The sequence below is a fragment of the Canis lupus genome, chromosome X (assembly GCF_048164855.1).
Source record: "Canis lupus baileyi chromosome X, mCanLup2.hap1, whole genome shotgun sequence".
NCBI classification, from domain to species: domain Eukaryota; kingdom Metazoa; phylum Chordata; class Mammalia; order Carnivora; family Canidae; genus Canis; species Canis lupus.
Window position 1 is genome coordinate 73,863,304 of NC_132876.1, and position 16,020 is coordinate 73,879,323.

At 43.4% G+C, this 16,020-nt stretch overlaps 2 protein-coding genes across 6 annotated transcripts in view; both read right to left on the bottom strand.

The window, feature by feature from the left end:
• Positions 1-7,189, bottom strand: part of MSN (moesin) — a 66,675-nt gene extending 59,486 nt beyond the window's left edge. The window contains exons 1-2 of one of the 5 annotated variants that reach the window (XM_072816744.1): positions 6,805-6,950; positions 6,187-6,234 (exon numbers count right to left, since the gene is read on the bottom strand). Coding sequence is in view for 1 of the 5 variants with exons in the window: in XM_072816741.1 (XP_072672842.1) it covers positions 6,805-6,816 (12 nt within the window). In the remaining 4 variants the exon portion in view is untranslated. Of the gene's footprint in view, positions 1-6,186; positions 6,235-6,804 lie in introns of all 5 variants that reach the window. The other 4 variants (XM_072816739.1, XM_072816741.1, XM_072816742.1 and 1 more) reach the window with 4 other exon arrangements.
• Positions 7,190-12,488: 5,299 nt separating this feature from the next.
• On the bottom strand, positions 12,489-12,833 carry LOC140628257 (large ribosomal subunit protein P1-like). Its single transcript, XM_072817448.1, has 2 exons — positions 12,763-12,833; positions 12,489-12,687 (listed from the first exon to the last, which is right to left on the bottom strand). Exons 1-2 carry the CDS (start codon positions 12,831-12,833, stop codon positions 12,489-12,491), a joined length of 270 nt encoding a protein of 89 aa, XP_072673549.1.
• Positions 12,834-16,020: the final 3,187 nt, after the last annotated feature.

Below are 16,020 nucleotides of genomic sequence, written 5' to 3' on the forward strand. Positions count from 1 at the left end.
AGCTGTTTAGGGGAACTCCACTGCAGCCATCTTGTTAATGTAATCACCAGAGCCAATTCTCTGGAAGTCTGTGCCCCCATGGTGAACAGAGTCATTCTTCCAAGGCAGGCAAGTTAGTGAGAGACTGCTAACTTAGTGATTGGGAAAGCCAAGTTCTCCTTTCCAACTCTATGTGATCCTGAATAAGCTGGCTGACTCCTCTAGCTATGAATATACATAAAAGGAATAACTATACTCCATTAAGACTCTTAGGACAGTTGAGGCCAGTCACAAGCAGGAAAATGAGGCTAGTCTCCTCTCTTTACCTCCCTTCAACACACACATCTGTTTTCTACCACCCACTGCAAACAAAGCAAAAAACTCTTACCTTCCTGGGATGTGCTACAAAGAGTCTCAAACGCACTGTAAGAGCTTGAACCATCCCCATATAAAGTAACCGCTGAGGTCAGCTGTACACACTCAGAAGGACTTGCTCTTTCCATAGCCATAAAACTATGGTCAAGTCACCCTAGTACAAAGGTAGGAAACTCTGAGCACACTACACCAAGTGCCACTTAGAAGGAATATCTTAAAAGTTCCTCCCCTATGGATACCTGGGTGACTCAATCCATTGGACATCTGACTCTTGATTTTGGCTCAGGTCCTGCTCTCCCTAAAATAAATAAATAAATCTTTTTTTTTTTAATGTTCTTTCCCTACACTGGAGGCCAGCTAATTTGAGTTTTAGTCCCAACCTTATTACCATTCATGCATATCACTTCCCTTTGCTGGACTTTGCTGGCCTCATCTAAAACAAAAAAGGTAGAACTAAAAGTTTTAAGGCCTGGTCATTTGGTCTCTGGTTCAAAATACCATGTGAGAAACCTAGACCATCCAGAATAATCAGCTGAAGTGAAGCTTAAGGCTAAGGTCATCCTAAGTAGAGACGCACTTGAAATGTACCTCACAACAGCTAGCCCTCAGATCACTGGTAGTAGATACCTTGGGAAGAGGTCCATTAGCTCCTCAAGGTCTACCAATATCTAACTACCACACTCATAAGGTTAAAAGTACTTTTGAAACATGACCTAGGGCAGCCCGGGTAGCTCAGCGGTTTAGCGCTGCCTTCAGCCCAGGGCCTGATTCTGGAGCCCTGGAATCGAGTCCTATGTCAGGCTCCTTGCATGGAGCCTGCTTCTCCCTCTGCCTGTGTCTCTGCTTCTCTCTCTCTCTCTCTCTCTCTCTCTCTGTGTGTGTGTGTGTGTGTGTCTCATGAATAAATAAAATCTTTGAAAAAAAAAAAGAAACATGACCTAGCAGCTTCCTGACATTTCCATTTCCATTTCCATTTCCATATCCTACAGAGGATATATGCTACTGGCAGCCAGTGAAAAGAAAGGGAAGGAAACTCATGCAGTTGTCTGTTTGTCTGAGGCTCTTCAGTCAAATCACAGCCTTCACAATATAATGTTATTTGGTTTCTTTTTTATTCCTCAGTAAGGAAAGACATACCCCGTTCCCCTCTATAAACTTAAGAAGAAACATCAAGGACACTCATTCCAGTGTTCTTGTCAAAGCTACTAATGAAACAAACCAACTCTCCATTCTAAACTCAGCACGCAGTACTATTTTTTTAGTACTGCAGAGGTACACGGGGACAAAGAAGGCATATTCTAGCAAGTGCTGATAAACTGTGTATTCCCAGCAAAGCCTAGCACACTGCCTGGTACAAAGAAAGCACTCTAATTTTGAGGGGAAAAATGTCTTAAGAAAAACATACAAATGGGAGGCCTGAAGCTGTATCATCAAGGCACTCAGGGACATTAGTACTGGAGTACACTAGAGTGTACTTACTACTTTTATAGTACCCTCATGACAAACTGGAGAGACTGGGACCCTAAAGAAAGAACTTGCCTAAATATTTACTTCATTTAGATCACTTTATTGAGGACAGGGAAGATGTTATTTTTACATGGAAAGAGAAAAAGAAAAATTCTCAGGTCAGTGTTACTTGCCACTTTCCAAATCAATGGAGTCCTGAGCTACCCTTCAAGTTACTGTACCACAAATCAAAACCTGAAAATGTAAGGTTTTTCAGCTCTATCAAGCAGGAAATGGTAAAGATGAAAAACAAAAGCCATCCTATCATGACAAGACCACCTCTCCACTTGATCACCAGGCTGGCCAAAGGAGACCACCTTTGTACTCTTTTTTTTCCTTTGAGGCAGAAGAGTGGGGTGTGGTAGCAGGAAGAAATGATTATGAGTTTGGAAAGATGTACATGATAAACTCAGTTCTATCTTGGAAAATCAGAAACACACTGTTCCCAGCCTATAATAATGCCAATTTTCAGCTACTCTAGCCATTAAAGCACCAATGCTGGTAGTGTTGGTAGCCAGATACTCTCCCTTCTGGAGACCTTGAGTCTGGAAATTCCAGTGAGGGGGACTCCAAGGAAGATACAAAGGAACCTAGACAGACTGTTGCCAAGCAACACAAGTAGAACAGAACTCAGAATAAATGTAGCTGTCATCTCATCTTATCCAGATAGAATTGGATTTGGAGTCAGGAAGAAAGACCAGATGACCTCTAAATATCACTTCACCATCTATTAAAGCACTCTCCTGAAAGGAGGAAGAGAGAAAAGTAAAAATAACACCCTTAACACAAGCAATTGTTACAGGCAGCTAGAGAATAATGGAGAGTTAGCAGACTAGTGGTCAATATCATCTCTGTCACCCACTCACCGAGCAACTTTCCCCTCTACAAAACTAAGTATAGATTAGTTAGTGCCTTCAAGTGTCCTCCTGCCCCACCACCCCCTCTCTGCCCAGATGGCTATTCAAGAAGCAGCCTAAAGGAAATCCCCAAGATGGTTCCTGCTTTATCATCTATGCTTTCACAAAGGGCCGAATGGACTGGAGGAATAAAGCAGTGAAAGGATGCAGAATCCAGAGGCACCCTCTCTTACATATAACTTTCATTCCTAATCCCTTGCCCCACCCTGAAGTCTGTAGGCAGGGCTGGTTCGAGGGTTAAAAGACTGAGATTCTGCCTTCTATTCACAAAGTACCAGTTTAGTGCCACTCGAGTGGCTCAAGCAATGCTAGGAATGGCAGGAGAATAAATAGCCCACACAGTCCCTGTTAAAGTTTAGCTGAATGCAGATCCAGAAGCCTTCAAATATTTCAAGGAGGTGGACTCTATATCTGCCCACATGGATGGTCCCCTCAACAATCATTTGATCACCTTTCTCTGACCTATTGAGATAGGGGTAAAAATCCAGCAAATTGAAAAGGTTTTATTTACCAAGACTGATACTCGAACTCAGACCTAGATTCAAGTCCTGGCTTTGCTACTGACATGCTACATTATTCTAGGTCAGCCCTTCCTTATATGTGGGTCTCAGTTTCCCCATCTATACAATGAGAAGGGTTAGACTTGAAGAGCCTTTTCAACTCTAACAAACCAAAAACTTAAGGAAACCTTGAAAATTTAAAACAATCTCTTTTTAGGGAATCAGTCCGAAATATTCTGTGATCTGAAAAAAAAAATGAAAAAGGGCAGGGAGAGGCAAGGTTTTTTGTTTTGTTTTGTTTTTTGTTTCTTACAAATATCATGGCAGAAAGTGTAGATATCAGTTAAAAAGCTTCTTCATACTGGCTACTAAAGCAAACTTAGGAAAATGGCAAATAGAAGCAGAATCTAAGAATTGGCAGGGAGAGGGTGCAGAGAAGCATGTTTTAACAGATTTAATGGAGGTTGGGCTTACTAAGGGAGACAACTGACTATAAAAGTGAAACCAACCTTCAACAGAGTATGGACATGGTTCATATGAATGAACGGATTTTATTTTTCCACTATCCTTCCCTATCTATCATACTCCAGAAATAGCCTGGTAGCCTAACTAGTGAAGAAGGAACGGAAAATAGGGAATTTCCATCCTTCATTAAAGCTGGCCTGCAGTGAACTAGTGTATGCCTCTGGATGCATTGAGATGAGGAATGAGAAAAGTAACAGGGGGCAGGAACCTTGTGAAACCCCCAACTCTCACCCAGAGACCACCAAATGCCAATGTTACTTTGTCTATTTTATCTGAGGACCAGGAAGGGCTACAAACAGGGGCAGTTTGCTTTGGCCAGGAGAGAAGACTCCACTTCAAGAACCTAATCACTAAGTCAGAATGGAGGGTCACTGAAATAAGCATCAAAAAGCCTGGGTCCTAATCTTGGTAGGGTCTTTTCTCTTTTTTTAAAGATTTTATTTATTTATCCATGAGACACACACACACACACACACACACACACACACACACCGAGGCAGAGACAGAAGCAGGCTCCATGCAGAGAGCCCAACGTGGAACTCGATCCTGGGTCTCCAGGATCACACCCTGGGCTGAAGGCGGCGCTAAACTGCTGAGCCACCCAGGCTGCCTGGTAGGGTCTTTTCTATAGGCCCAATATACTCATTAGTTAAAAGAGATAAATAGTGGGTTGGGGAGAGGGCGAAAGTTGTACTAGACAGTCTCAGAGGTCCCTTTCAGGTCAAGATTGTATGGTCTTAATAGGCATGATATAATTACTTCTGCTAAAATTTGACCATCTCTTAAACTGAACAGAATGGAAAATTCTCCAAAGCTTTTAGACTATAAAAATTCATCCCTCTCCTTCCAATTTGATTCAAGTTTCAGTCAATCTCCATAAAAATACCTTCAGCATTCAGGTACCTAGGCCTGACCTCAAACTGCTCATTCTCCAGCCTCTCTCCAAGCCCAGGAAAAGGATCACCACACTATCTTCTTTGCCAATTCTTACTGAGATGGAATGATTAAGGCAACTTTGAGATAATTTCCAGGCCCGTCAAGTTGCATTTAAAGATGAGATATTTTATTTATTTTTTCAGGGTTTTTTTCGGTAATTTTTATATAACTCTCAGTTATTTTTTTAAAGATTTTATCTATTTATTCATGAGAGACACACAGAGAGAGAGAGAGAGAGGCAGAGACATAGGTAGAGGGAGAAGCAGGCTCCCTGCAAGGAGCCTGATGTGGGACTGGATCCCGGATCTTGGGCAGGATCACACCCTAAGCCTGGAGGCAGATGCTCAACCGCGTCCCTCAGTTATTTTTTTACATTTATTTTTATTTAAGTTCAATTTACCAACATATAGCATAACACCCAGTGCTCATCCCATCAAGTGCCCTCCTCAGTGCTCATCACCCAGTTACCCCATGCCCCCACTCACCTCCCCTTCAGCAATCCATTGTTTGTTTCTCAGAGTTAGGAGATATTTTAGAATTGAGGATGAAAGATACCACTAGTGAAGAGAGGTCATGGGTCAAAGTCTGTTCCCAGAGATCCACCCATCTTATTTAGGTAAAACCACCCACAGAGAGATAAACTCAAAAGGAATCTCCTGGAAGAATCTTTGTAATCCTCTGTGTTGGCAGAGACAGTGGACTTTTTTTCCTTCTTTCTCTTTCCAAAACCATTCTCTTTCACTTTAAGTGTGTTGGGGGTGGAGGGACAAGTGTGGAAAAACCCCATGTCATAAAACCACGAACAATTTTTAAAAAGAGAGAATGTAGAAGCACATACTTGTTGAAAATTTGATGTTTCTAATGGACAGGCAAGAAAAGCAAGAATGACTTGGCAGAAAGGCTGGAATACAGCAATGTGACAACAAAATTCAATATACACCCAAAGAACCAGGCCGGCCCCCCACTACTCTCCTCCAGGGACCCTCAGACTTTCTCAAGACTACTAGTCACTATCTCAGCTCTACAAGGCTCAGGCAGTCCTCTAGGGAGAGGGGTCTGGAAGCACAACAAACTGTTTGGCCTTAGGGACTCAAGCCAGGGTGGTCACCAGGCCTTCCTGAACAAGAGAAGGGCCTCAGTAGCCTTTTGGTATGACTTGCACAAAAGCAAGCAGGACTCATTACTCAGACAAACCCCTCCCATGCCCCTCCCTTCTGGGCATCCGGCCTCCCTAGGCCCCAACTCCCAGGAGGCTTCTGCTCTTCTCATAATAGCCAGTGGGGTGGAGATCAAATCCTAGAAGCTACCACCATTCTAGAAATGTGTGGCCCAAGAGGGGAGAATCCAAACCCCACAGTCTGGAGGGGATAGGAGGAGGTAAAGAGACATTAAGCAATAGGAAGAACAGGGATCTGTTGGTGGAAAGAAGGAAGAAACCGGTCTTTTACCCTAGGAAGTAGAGCAGAACTTCTCTTCCCAGTGAAGTATTAGTGATCCTAGGTAAAAGCAAACAGCCTCTGATGAGTCCCTCCACAACTCTCTCCTCCACCAACTCTTTCCTCCCCTACTAGTGGGAAACAGCTGGAGCCACTGGGGGAGACTATGACAAATGTGAGTGGGGGTGCAGAATCATCCCATTGCATCTCCCTAAAACCCCCTTGCTTCTTGGTTCCAGAGCCCCTCCTGGACCATGGCCTTGCCCCCTCAGAAAGGCGCCAGTTCCTGATCTGGAGGAAGTGTTCCTCTCCCCTGCCCCCATAGCCTGTCAGGGGCAAGAGGAGACCTCAGGCCCCTATGGAACGTTCCCTACTGTCTCATCCCACACGCAGGAAACTGGAATCTGAGAAAGAGGCCAGTCCCGCCCAGTCCACACTTCTAGCCCGGCAGCCCCTCACACCCCAGGGCTCACCATAGGATATCTCCATTCTCGCCCCTCCCCAACCCAGGCCTTGGGGAGGGCACGGTGTTCTGAGTGAGCGGAAGGCTGATCAAGCCCCTAACCACAGCAAGAGGCTACTAGAGTCAGCTGGAGTTCCCAGGGCGGCAGCGCACATCCCCCTACTCACCGTCTTAGGCATGGTGACTGCAGAAGTGGCAGAGTTGATAAAGTTCGGCTAGTTGCTGTCGGGCAGCACTGAGCATACAGTACACACAGCAAGGATTCTGGGGGCTGGGGGCTCAGATTGGGTCCCTCTCTAGCGTCGGGACAACTGCTCGGCTTCCTGCTAACGGGCCACAACTTCACAAACCCCACCCAGGAAAGAGCCGCCCCTGTCGCGTAGCCGGCTTCTTTATGTGGCCGGGCTTCCGCGCTGCTCCCCGCCCTCGCGCCCGCCTTCTCGCCGGCCGCTGGCCTGGCCCCGCCCAGCCCAGCCTGGCCACACCAGCCTCGTGGGTGTCAGGCTGGGCCTGGGCATTCCAAGAGGGACTCCCACCGCCGACCCAGGTCCACTCTTAATCCCACCCCTTTCACAGCCCCTACACCTTCAAATCCAGGCCATCTGGCCCCACCTTCAAGCAGAGCCCAACCCAGGGCAGCACCCTGGCAGAGGCTTACAGCTTCTGACTGCAAGTTTCCACTAATGGGGAGCTCACTACCTATAAAACTGTTCCCTCTCAAGACAGTTCTGACTCTCAAAAAGTCCTTGTGTGTAGCTGAACTCCTTTTCTCTGTGACTTACCCTATGGATCTCAGCTCTGCTCCCTGTGCCCCACAAAAGTCCCCTACTGCCCCTGATAATTCCTTAGAGGTCTGAAGATTACAGATCCCCCCCAAACTTCTCTTCTCTTGGCTACACTGCCTCAGCTCCACTAACACTTCATTCATTATCTTCTGTATGTCTCCGTATCCCTTTTCCCATCATATTTCCTCCCTGTTCTTACTCAATTCTCATTTTCAACAGAATTTGGCTTCTTTCCTATTTGTCTGCTTATTTTCCTTCCTTCAAATCCCAGTCTTCACCTTCTTCAAATCAATGGCTTGATGCTTTATCCCCTCTCCCAACACATTCATGATTTACGTGTTTACTTTCTGATAAGACTATAATATCCCAGGTTGGATGCACCCTCCGTCCAAGCCTTTGATGTGTCTGCCAGCAATCATTCTACTTCTTTCAAGGTCACAGAATCCCAGGACAATGGAGTTCAAGATTGTAGCAGTTATCTGGCTAGTTTGAGTTTTAAAAAACTAGCTTTTTTTTGAAAAAACCTAGTCAGGTTTTTTTCCTCTTGTGCATAGGCAACAAGGTATGGTCTGGGTATCCTTTAAAATGTAGGGCACCACATAACTCAAGTATGATAAGCCAACTGGGAGAAGTGGAATGGATATTTGAGATGGGTAGTCAGACACCTGGCTTCTAGTTGTAGCTTTGCCATTAACTCACTCTGACCACTGTGTGGCCTTGGGAAGTCCCTTCCCCTCTCCGGACTTGAGTTTCCCTTTTTTAACAAGAAAACATTGGATTCATGGGCTTCCAAGGTCCTTTCCCACTCTGACATTATAAAAGGATGAGAAAGAAAGTAGAATCCTTAGAACAATAGATGAGTGTAGCAGGGTTGCATAAAGACTAGCCTTGCATTTGCACTCAGGAATCAGCAGTCTTATTCCCTGCTCCTCTGCTTTCCCAATTCAACACTGTGCATCAATCAGTGTGTCTCAGTTTCTCTCACTGCTGTCAAAATTTATTGATGTGTGCTAAGGTAAACAAAGTTCCCCACTCAGCTCATCATCAGGGGAATGTAAATCAAAACTACAAGGAGATATCACCTCATACCTGTCAGAATGGCTAAAATCAACCACACAAGAAACAACAGGTTTTGGAGAGGTTATGGAGAAAAAAGAAACTTCTTGCAACTGTTGGTAGGAATGCAAATGTACAGCCATTCCTGAAAACATATGGAGGTTCCTCAAAAAGTTCAAAATAGAACTACCTTATGATTCAGTAATCATCCTGTGTATTTACCGAAAAAATACAAAAACACTAATTCAAAAGGATACATGCACAAACTATACATGTTTATAGCAACATTATTTACACATAACTGAAGCAGCTCAGTGTCCATCTACAGATGAATGGTTAAAGAAGATATAGTATATACACAATGGAATATTAGCCATAAAAAGAATGAAATCTTGCCATTTGCAGTGACATGAATAGAGCTAGAGAGTGTAATGCTGAGTGAAATAAGTGAGTCGAGAAAGATAAATACCATATGATTTCACTCATATGTGGAATATAAAAAAACAAGCAAAACAAGCAAAGTAAAAAGAGAAAGAGGCAAACCAAAAAACAGACTCTTAGCTATAGAGAAACTGATGATTATCAGAGGGGAGATAGAGTTGGGAGGATGGGTGAAATAGGTGATAGGAATTAAGGTGTACACTTGTTGTGATGAGTACAGAGTGATGTATGGAATTGTTGAATAACTATATTGTACACCTGAAAGTACTATAACACTCTATGTTAAATATACTGGAATTTAAAATAAAATTTAAAAAATAAAATTACTTTAGATGTATTATACTACTGAAAAAAAACCTCCCTGCCCAAACTATTTTCTTAAGCTGAGCAGTTGATCCTCCAAGGAAGAGCAGCACTCCCCAGGAAGCTCAGCAGGAAGGATAGCAAGAGCAGCCAATCACATTCCTTGACATTACCATGTCCTTTTTCTCCCTGAAGTTCAAGGAACTTATGGATTTCCTCATTTATTTTCTCCTAAAACCCACAAGGGCCTCAGATTAGACTAAGTGCCTAAAGAGGGAGGGGAAGTTGATTGGAAACTCCAACTTTCATTACTCATTCTGGAGAGTGGAATCCCCCTGTGTGTCATTCCCCATGTCCCATGTCAACACTCCCTGTAACACACAAGAGAGAGCTGGTCAGGGAGTGTCAAGCAGCTGAACATACTATTAAAAGGGAAAGGGGGAACAGGAGTCCAAATGGGGAAAGAAAGATCAGAGGGTGGGGAAGCTAAGGAAGCTGATGGGAAGAGGGGCCAAGAGAGGATAGGGTTTGCCCTTTGGGGAGGATAAATGTGGGAAATAGGAGAAAAACATAGACTATCAGAAACTGTGTAGTCCAGTCCCCAAATTGAGCATTGGAAAGAGGAAAGAACTTATCCATGAGTGGGCAATAGGTGTAAATAATGGATTCAGGGATAATAGAGAAGACTGAGTTCAGTTAAGCTGTTGTGATAACACAAGCAAGAAATTTTGAAAGTTAGAACAAGGGAAGTAGTCCCCTCTCCAACTTCACCAGACAGAGGCTGATTATGGTTATTATGGTCAAGCAGCTGGACATTGCTTAAAGGGTTACATTTAAAGCCATCTAGCTAGGGAGGGAGCCATCCTAGTTATCCCTCCATCTCCAGAGAAAAGTAGAGGCAGCTGAGGTGCTCTCTTGTTCTTCAAGATGGCCAGAGAAATACACCTTTGTTTCTTACTTCTTTGTAAAACACTTTATACCTATATGGCCAGAACTTCTTATCTTCCCCCACCCCACTCCCTACCATGATATGTGAAATGAGAGCACAATCTTCTTATGGCCAGAGTAATCCCTACACTTAGGTTTAGATATGATGAGGTTTATGCCACTGTTTGTAGAGAGAAGACATGTGTATGAAAGTTAATGTATATTGGCTACCTTGGGTAAGGAAAGTGAAAGGTATAAAGACACTTGGATTTTCAGAAGATCTGAATTCAGAAGGTTCAATGAGGAATAGGCAAGTATTTTTTAAGCAGTAAAGGTAGGTGAGATCCAGTTATGAGCAGAGGGTGGTACAGAATCATTCTAGAGCTAGAGTCCAAGGTAGGTGGAGGCATTTGAATCAGAGGATAACAGATGCATAAGATCTGGGCTTTTGGGCCAGACATGAGGTCCAGGTGGAAAGGCTCAGGATTCCTGGGAGACTGGGACTATTATAAAGCAGCAGCAAGTCTGGATATCAAAGTCAAGGAAATTGAAAGCAGGAACTGCATAATGTTGATTTATGTGAAAGCCTATGCCAAACTCAAGAAAGAAATGAGATTGGACTATTGATCACCTCCCACCCCCAATATCTAAACTCAATGCAATAAAGAAGCTTCTGCATTCTAAATACTATTTCTCCTTCAGAGGACATGATAGTGCAGGGGAGACAATACCAGAGAGGAATTGGATAGGGAGCAATCCTGAATTCCAGAGATACATTGGATAAAGAAGCACCCCCCACACTCCCATTTATTGGATGGTAACAGTTGAAAGATCCCATCACTTAGAACTTTCTGAGGGCTGCTTTTCATTTTCATCACTGTTGGAAAGTCCTTCTTTACATCTACATTAGATCTTTTCTGCTTCACTCAGCACAATTGGTCTTGGCTGATGCTTACGTAAGCAATTAACTAAGCCTCCAAAGTTGCTTTTCTCCCCTATTCATTCCTTTTCTTTCTCTCTCTCTCTCTCTTCCTTCCTTCCTTCCTCCCTCCTTCCTTCCTTCCTTCCTCCCTTCTTTCCAGGAGGCTCCACACTCAGCATGGAGCCCAATGTAGGGCTTGAACTCACCACTCTGAGATCAAGATCTAAGCTGAGATCAAGAGACCAAGGCCTAATCAACTAAGCCACCCTGGCACCCCTCCCCTATTCATAAAAGAGAAATATGGCAGAAATGAGGGCAAACATTAGCTTGAGGCCACACACTCAGGCTCTTTCTCTTACTTCCTTCCACTGGGTCAGTAGACCAAGCACTACGCTAGCTGTACCCTTTACACAAACAAGAGAATAAGCAAAAGAATATACTGCTGTGTCCTCAAAATAGGTCCTCCTGGTACAATATGGCTGTGAGTACACTATGTTTCAGCAGTAGAGAAATACTGTTTTTAAGCATCCTCAGTCTTCTACCCACTTCTTCGAAGTAAAAGCTAAGGTTTGGGTGAAAGGGGAGAGGATACATTAATGAGGCACCTATTGTGTGCTAAGCAGTGAGGAGGACATTTCAATATCTAGCAAGAAACTGTAGAGGTAGAAATGAGGAATTTGAAGCTTTGAGGAGTGAAGTGACTTATCTAAAAGTCACACAGTTTGTTGACTTGGACAACAAAAACAAGGATTTGGGGGCCCTGGTTTTGTGAGTCAAAAGGCCACATTCTTTCCACAACCTGACCTGTGATCAGAAAACCCAAGGAGAGAGATGCATTTTAGGATTCATATCACCACTGCACCTCAGTAGTCACACTAGACAGCTTAAGATAGTAGGGAGGAGATAATAAACAGGGGTGATACAGCATCTTGCCAATATCAAGTTCCTGGGAATGTTTATTATTAATCATATTAATGGGCCACAATGAAAGGGAAGAGCTTGCCTCTGGCTTTTCCTCTAAAAAGGCTGGAAACTTTTCAAGAGCTTCCCCCAACCAGCTATTATCAATTCAGTTTGAGCCAGTGTCCTCTTGGAATATGAAAGTAGCCTTGCAGAGAGAGTCTCTCAGTCTCCCAATAGAGTCTCTAGCCCTCAGCTCTACCCTCAGTGACCAGAGACCATATGTGGCCAGATAGCCTGATGAGTAAATGGCAATTTCCATGAATGACCCACATTTCACAAATTCAATACACCTAGAAAGAAACTATTTGTCCACTCCACTCATGCCTCCAGCAGTGACCAGGTGCCTGGTTCTACCTGAGGCTCTACAAGGGGTATTCACCCTCTGCCTCCCTAGGAGCCCTCCTTCCTATATTTTTTTAAGAGTTCAGCTTTTTATTGGGCAGCTTATAGAAGTTTAGTTAAAAAGACCAAAGCCCATATCATCATCAGACTCCTCAGATTCTTCTTTCTTTGCTTCACCTTTTTTCTCCTCAGCTGGGGCAGCAGTGGTTGAAGGAGCAGAATATCCCATTGGTGCAGCGCCAGCTGCTGTGGTGAATCCACCAGCTCCTACATTGCAGATGAGGCTCCCAATGTTCATGTTGGCCAGGGCCTTTGCAAACAAACCCGGCCAGAAAAGTTCAACATTCACACCTGCTGCTTTAATGAGGGAATTGATCTTATCCTCTGTGACCATCACTTCATTGTCATGCAGGATGAGGGCTGAGTAGATGCAGGTGAGCTTATAGATGGAGGCCATGGTGAGGGCAAGTGCTGAGCAGGCACTGCCAAAGGCGGTGTTAGTGGCCAGATGAATTGAGGGCCTCACCCCAAAGCAGCCTTAGCTTCCTAGACCGAGCACCATAGTGGCAGCTCAGGAAAGGCCTCTCCTTCCTATTGGCACTGTGTCTGTTGGTGGTTTTGCTGTCAGCACCGTCCTCTATGTGCACACCATTACCATCATTAACTCCCTTCTTCCTGACCCCTACCATCCAGTCACCAAGCCCCGCTTTCACAACTTCTTCCCCTCATCTCCACTGTCAGTGCCCTAGGACAACCCTCACTGGCTTCCTGGTCTCCCTGCCCCCTGGCTGCCCCATCCAGGCCATCCTCCACATAGCCATCCTCCACATGGGCTCCATGATGATCTTCAGAAATGCAGCCATCACCTGTGCTTAGAGTGGGTCAGGTGACCCCCTCTCCCCAGCACACACTTAACCTTTGTAGACTTTTCTTCCTCCCACAGATCCCCAGCATACCCCTTCCCCTGGACCCAGGCTACTTCCACTACATGAACACAGTACAGTGTACTCTTGTCTCTGCACAAATCCCTCCTTTGATCTTTCCTGCCTTCCTTGTACTCTCTGCCTCTCCCCACCTCCTGTAGTGACCAAGGTCTTCAGTGCTTATCTGGCTTCCCTCCCACATCTTTTCTTTGTCTTGTCAACTGTTGTATTTTTTTTCTTTTCTTTTCCTCATTTCAGGCTGGGCTACAGTTGCTTCTGGAAAGGGATCACATTTTGTGTTCCATGCAGAAAGAACCCAACACACTTCCAGGCATATCTTTGGAGCTGAGGACAAATTGCTCAGGGGAAGAGAGGGATCTGTTATTCTCATGTCTATCCCTGCATGCCTATCAAGTTGTATTATGTCCAGATGCTCCAAGGGCCCAAATTTCCCTTACACTGACTTAAATTCTCCTAGTAGAAGACAAAACTAACAGAACAGAACCTCCTAGTTCTATCCTATCTCATTATTCCTCCCTCCACTTACGACACACACACACTCTCACTCTCTCTCTCTCTTTCCCTCTCTCTCTCTCTCTCATCTCTCCCCCTTTTGTGTGTGTGTGTGTGTGTGTGTGTGCGCGCGCACATATGCCAGCTCTGCTACCACTCTACCTTAGGGAAACACATTACTGTTCACAAAGAGGAATTAATAAGAACATTCACTGTAATACTAATATAATTAAGGGAAACAACTAAATGCCCATCCTTAGGGGACTAATTATATACAATATACATTATATTATATCCATTCAACAGGATGTTGTTCAGCCTTTTAAAACCATCAACTACCATGAAAAGAACTACTATGACTATGAAGTTACAGAACAATATGAATAGAATGATACTATTTATGAATGAAAATATCCATGTGTTGCGTGATCCCAGAGTCCTGGGATCAAGTCCTGCATTGGGCTCCCTGCATAGGGCCTGCTTCTCGCTCTGTGTCTCTGCCTCTCTCTCTGTGTCTCTAATGAATAAATAAATAAAATATTTATTTAAAAATCCATGTGTTTATACCTATGTAAGTCCCCAGAAAAGGAGAAATATGCACAGTAAACTGATACCGGTTGTTATCTCCAGAAAGGGAACTGGGATTAAAAATGAAAGAGAAATTTTTTTCTTCTTTGTGTATATATTTCTATATTATTTATTTTTTTCAATTAACCTGAATTACTACTGTAATTATATAAAATGGTAAAAAGAAAAAGAAAAAAAGAAACATGAATAGGAGTAAGAAGAGGAAGAGAGGGAAGAAAAGAACAAAAGAGAAAAAAAGAAGAATCTAAGAGAGAATTTGGATAGGTTGAGCAATAGAGTTAGGATCCAAAAAGTTTGTGACAAGCCCAAATAATGGTAAAACATAAAAGTAGAACAAACTGTAATATTTGTGCTGGAGTCCAAAGAGTCAACGTTATGAGGAAAAATGGGGGAAATGTGACTTAGCAGTACCATGGCTAAAAAGATTTCTGTGGTGATGTATAGAATTGTTGAATTACTATATTACATACCTGAAACTAACATAACACTGTAAATAAAATAAAATGAAATAAAATAATTGAAAAGAAAGACCTCTGATGCTTTACTTGATAATAAACTTCATAAACATTAGCAGTGAGCTGTGGTTTCCAAGAGAGTTAATTCAAACCTAGAAGACTAAGCTCCAGGAGGAAAAGACAGTCCTGTCTTCTTCCCTACTCATGCCTCATCTAAAAAACTATATGCCTCTGTAGTTCCCCCACTTTAAGAGGAGACACACACATTGAGGTATATCCATAGGAGAGTGAGCTAGTTGGGGAGGGCCTGGAACCCAGGATGCATGAGAAATAGTTAGAGGATCTGAGATTGTTTGATTTTGAAGGATTCAGAAGGATGTTGCCTATGTGTTTGGACTTGATCATCCAAATTCAAACACATAGAATGTCACTGTTAAGAATGGTCACCTTAAGAAATGGGCTCTATATGGCTTTAAAGGACAGAGCTGGGAGAAATCTACAATGAGATGCAAGGAATAAGGTTCTTATCATATCTGTCTAAAACTGGAGAGTCACTGAATAAGTACTGAAGTCATGGGGCACCTAGGTGGCTGAGTTGGTTAAGTATCCAACTCTTGATTTTGGCTCAGATCACGATCTCAAGATTCTGAGATCAAGCCCTGAGTCAAGCTCCACATCAGGCTCTGCATTGGGCATGGAGCCTGCTTAAGATTCTCTCTTTCCCTCTCCCTCTGTCTCTCTCCCTTGAAAAAAGTACTGAAGTCATAATTGGAGATGTGTGAGCAAACATGTTGGAGGAACCCACACTCTGGGAGGTTGAGGAAGAGATTCCTATGTTCTAAAAATCTATGAAACCAATATGTTAAACACCCTCAAGTGAAAACAAAGCTAATTTCAAATCATTATCTCATTCACTCCTATGAATATTTAAGTTAGATGGAATAGGTAACAATCCTTATTTGACATATAAGTTAACTGAGGCTCAAAAAAGTGAGGTCACTTGGCCATGATCACACTACAAATAAGAATCTTAAATTCAACAAAAACAAAAAAGGGCATTCAAATTGGCAAAGAAGAAGTCAAACTCTCCCTCTTCGCCAATGACATGATACTCTACGTAGAAAACCCAAAAGCCTCCACCCCAAGATTGCTAGAACTCATACAG

Excerpts from the sequence above, each read along its gene's own strand:
- LOC140628257 (XM_072817448.1), bottom strand. The coding sequence starts at position 12,833 with ATGGCCTCCATCTATAAGCTCACCTGCATCTACTCAGCCCTCATCCTG. Across the intron at positions 12,688-12,762 it reads GACAATGAAGTGATGGTCAC|GGCCCTGGCCAACATGAACA; the intron begins AGAGGATAAGAT and ends TTTGTTTGCAAA.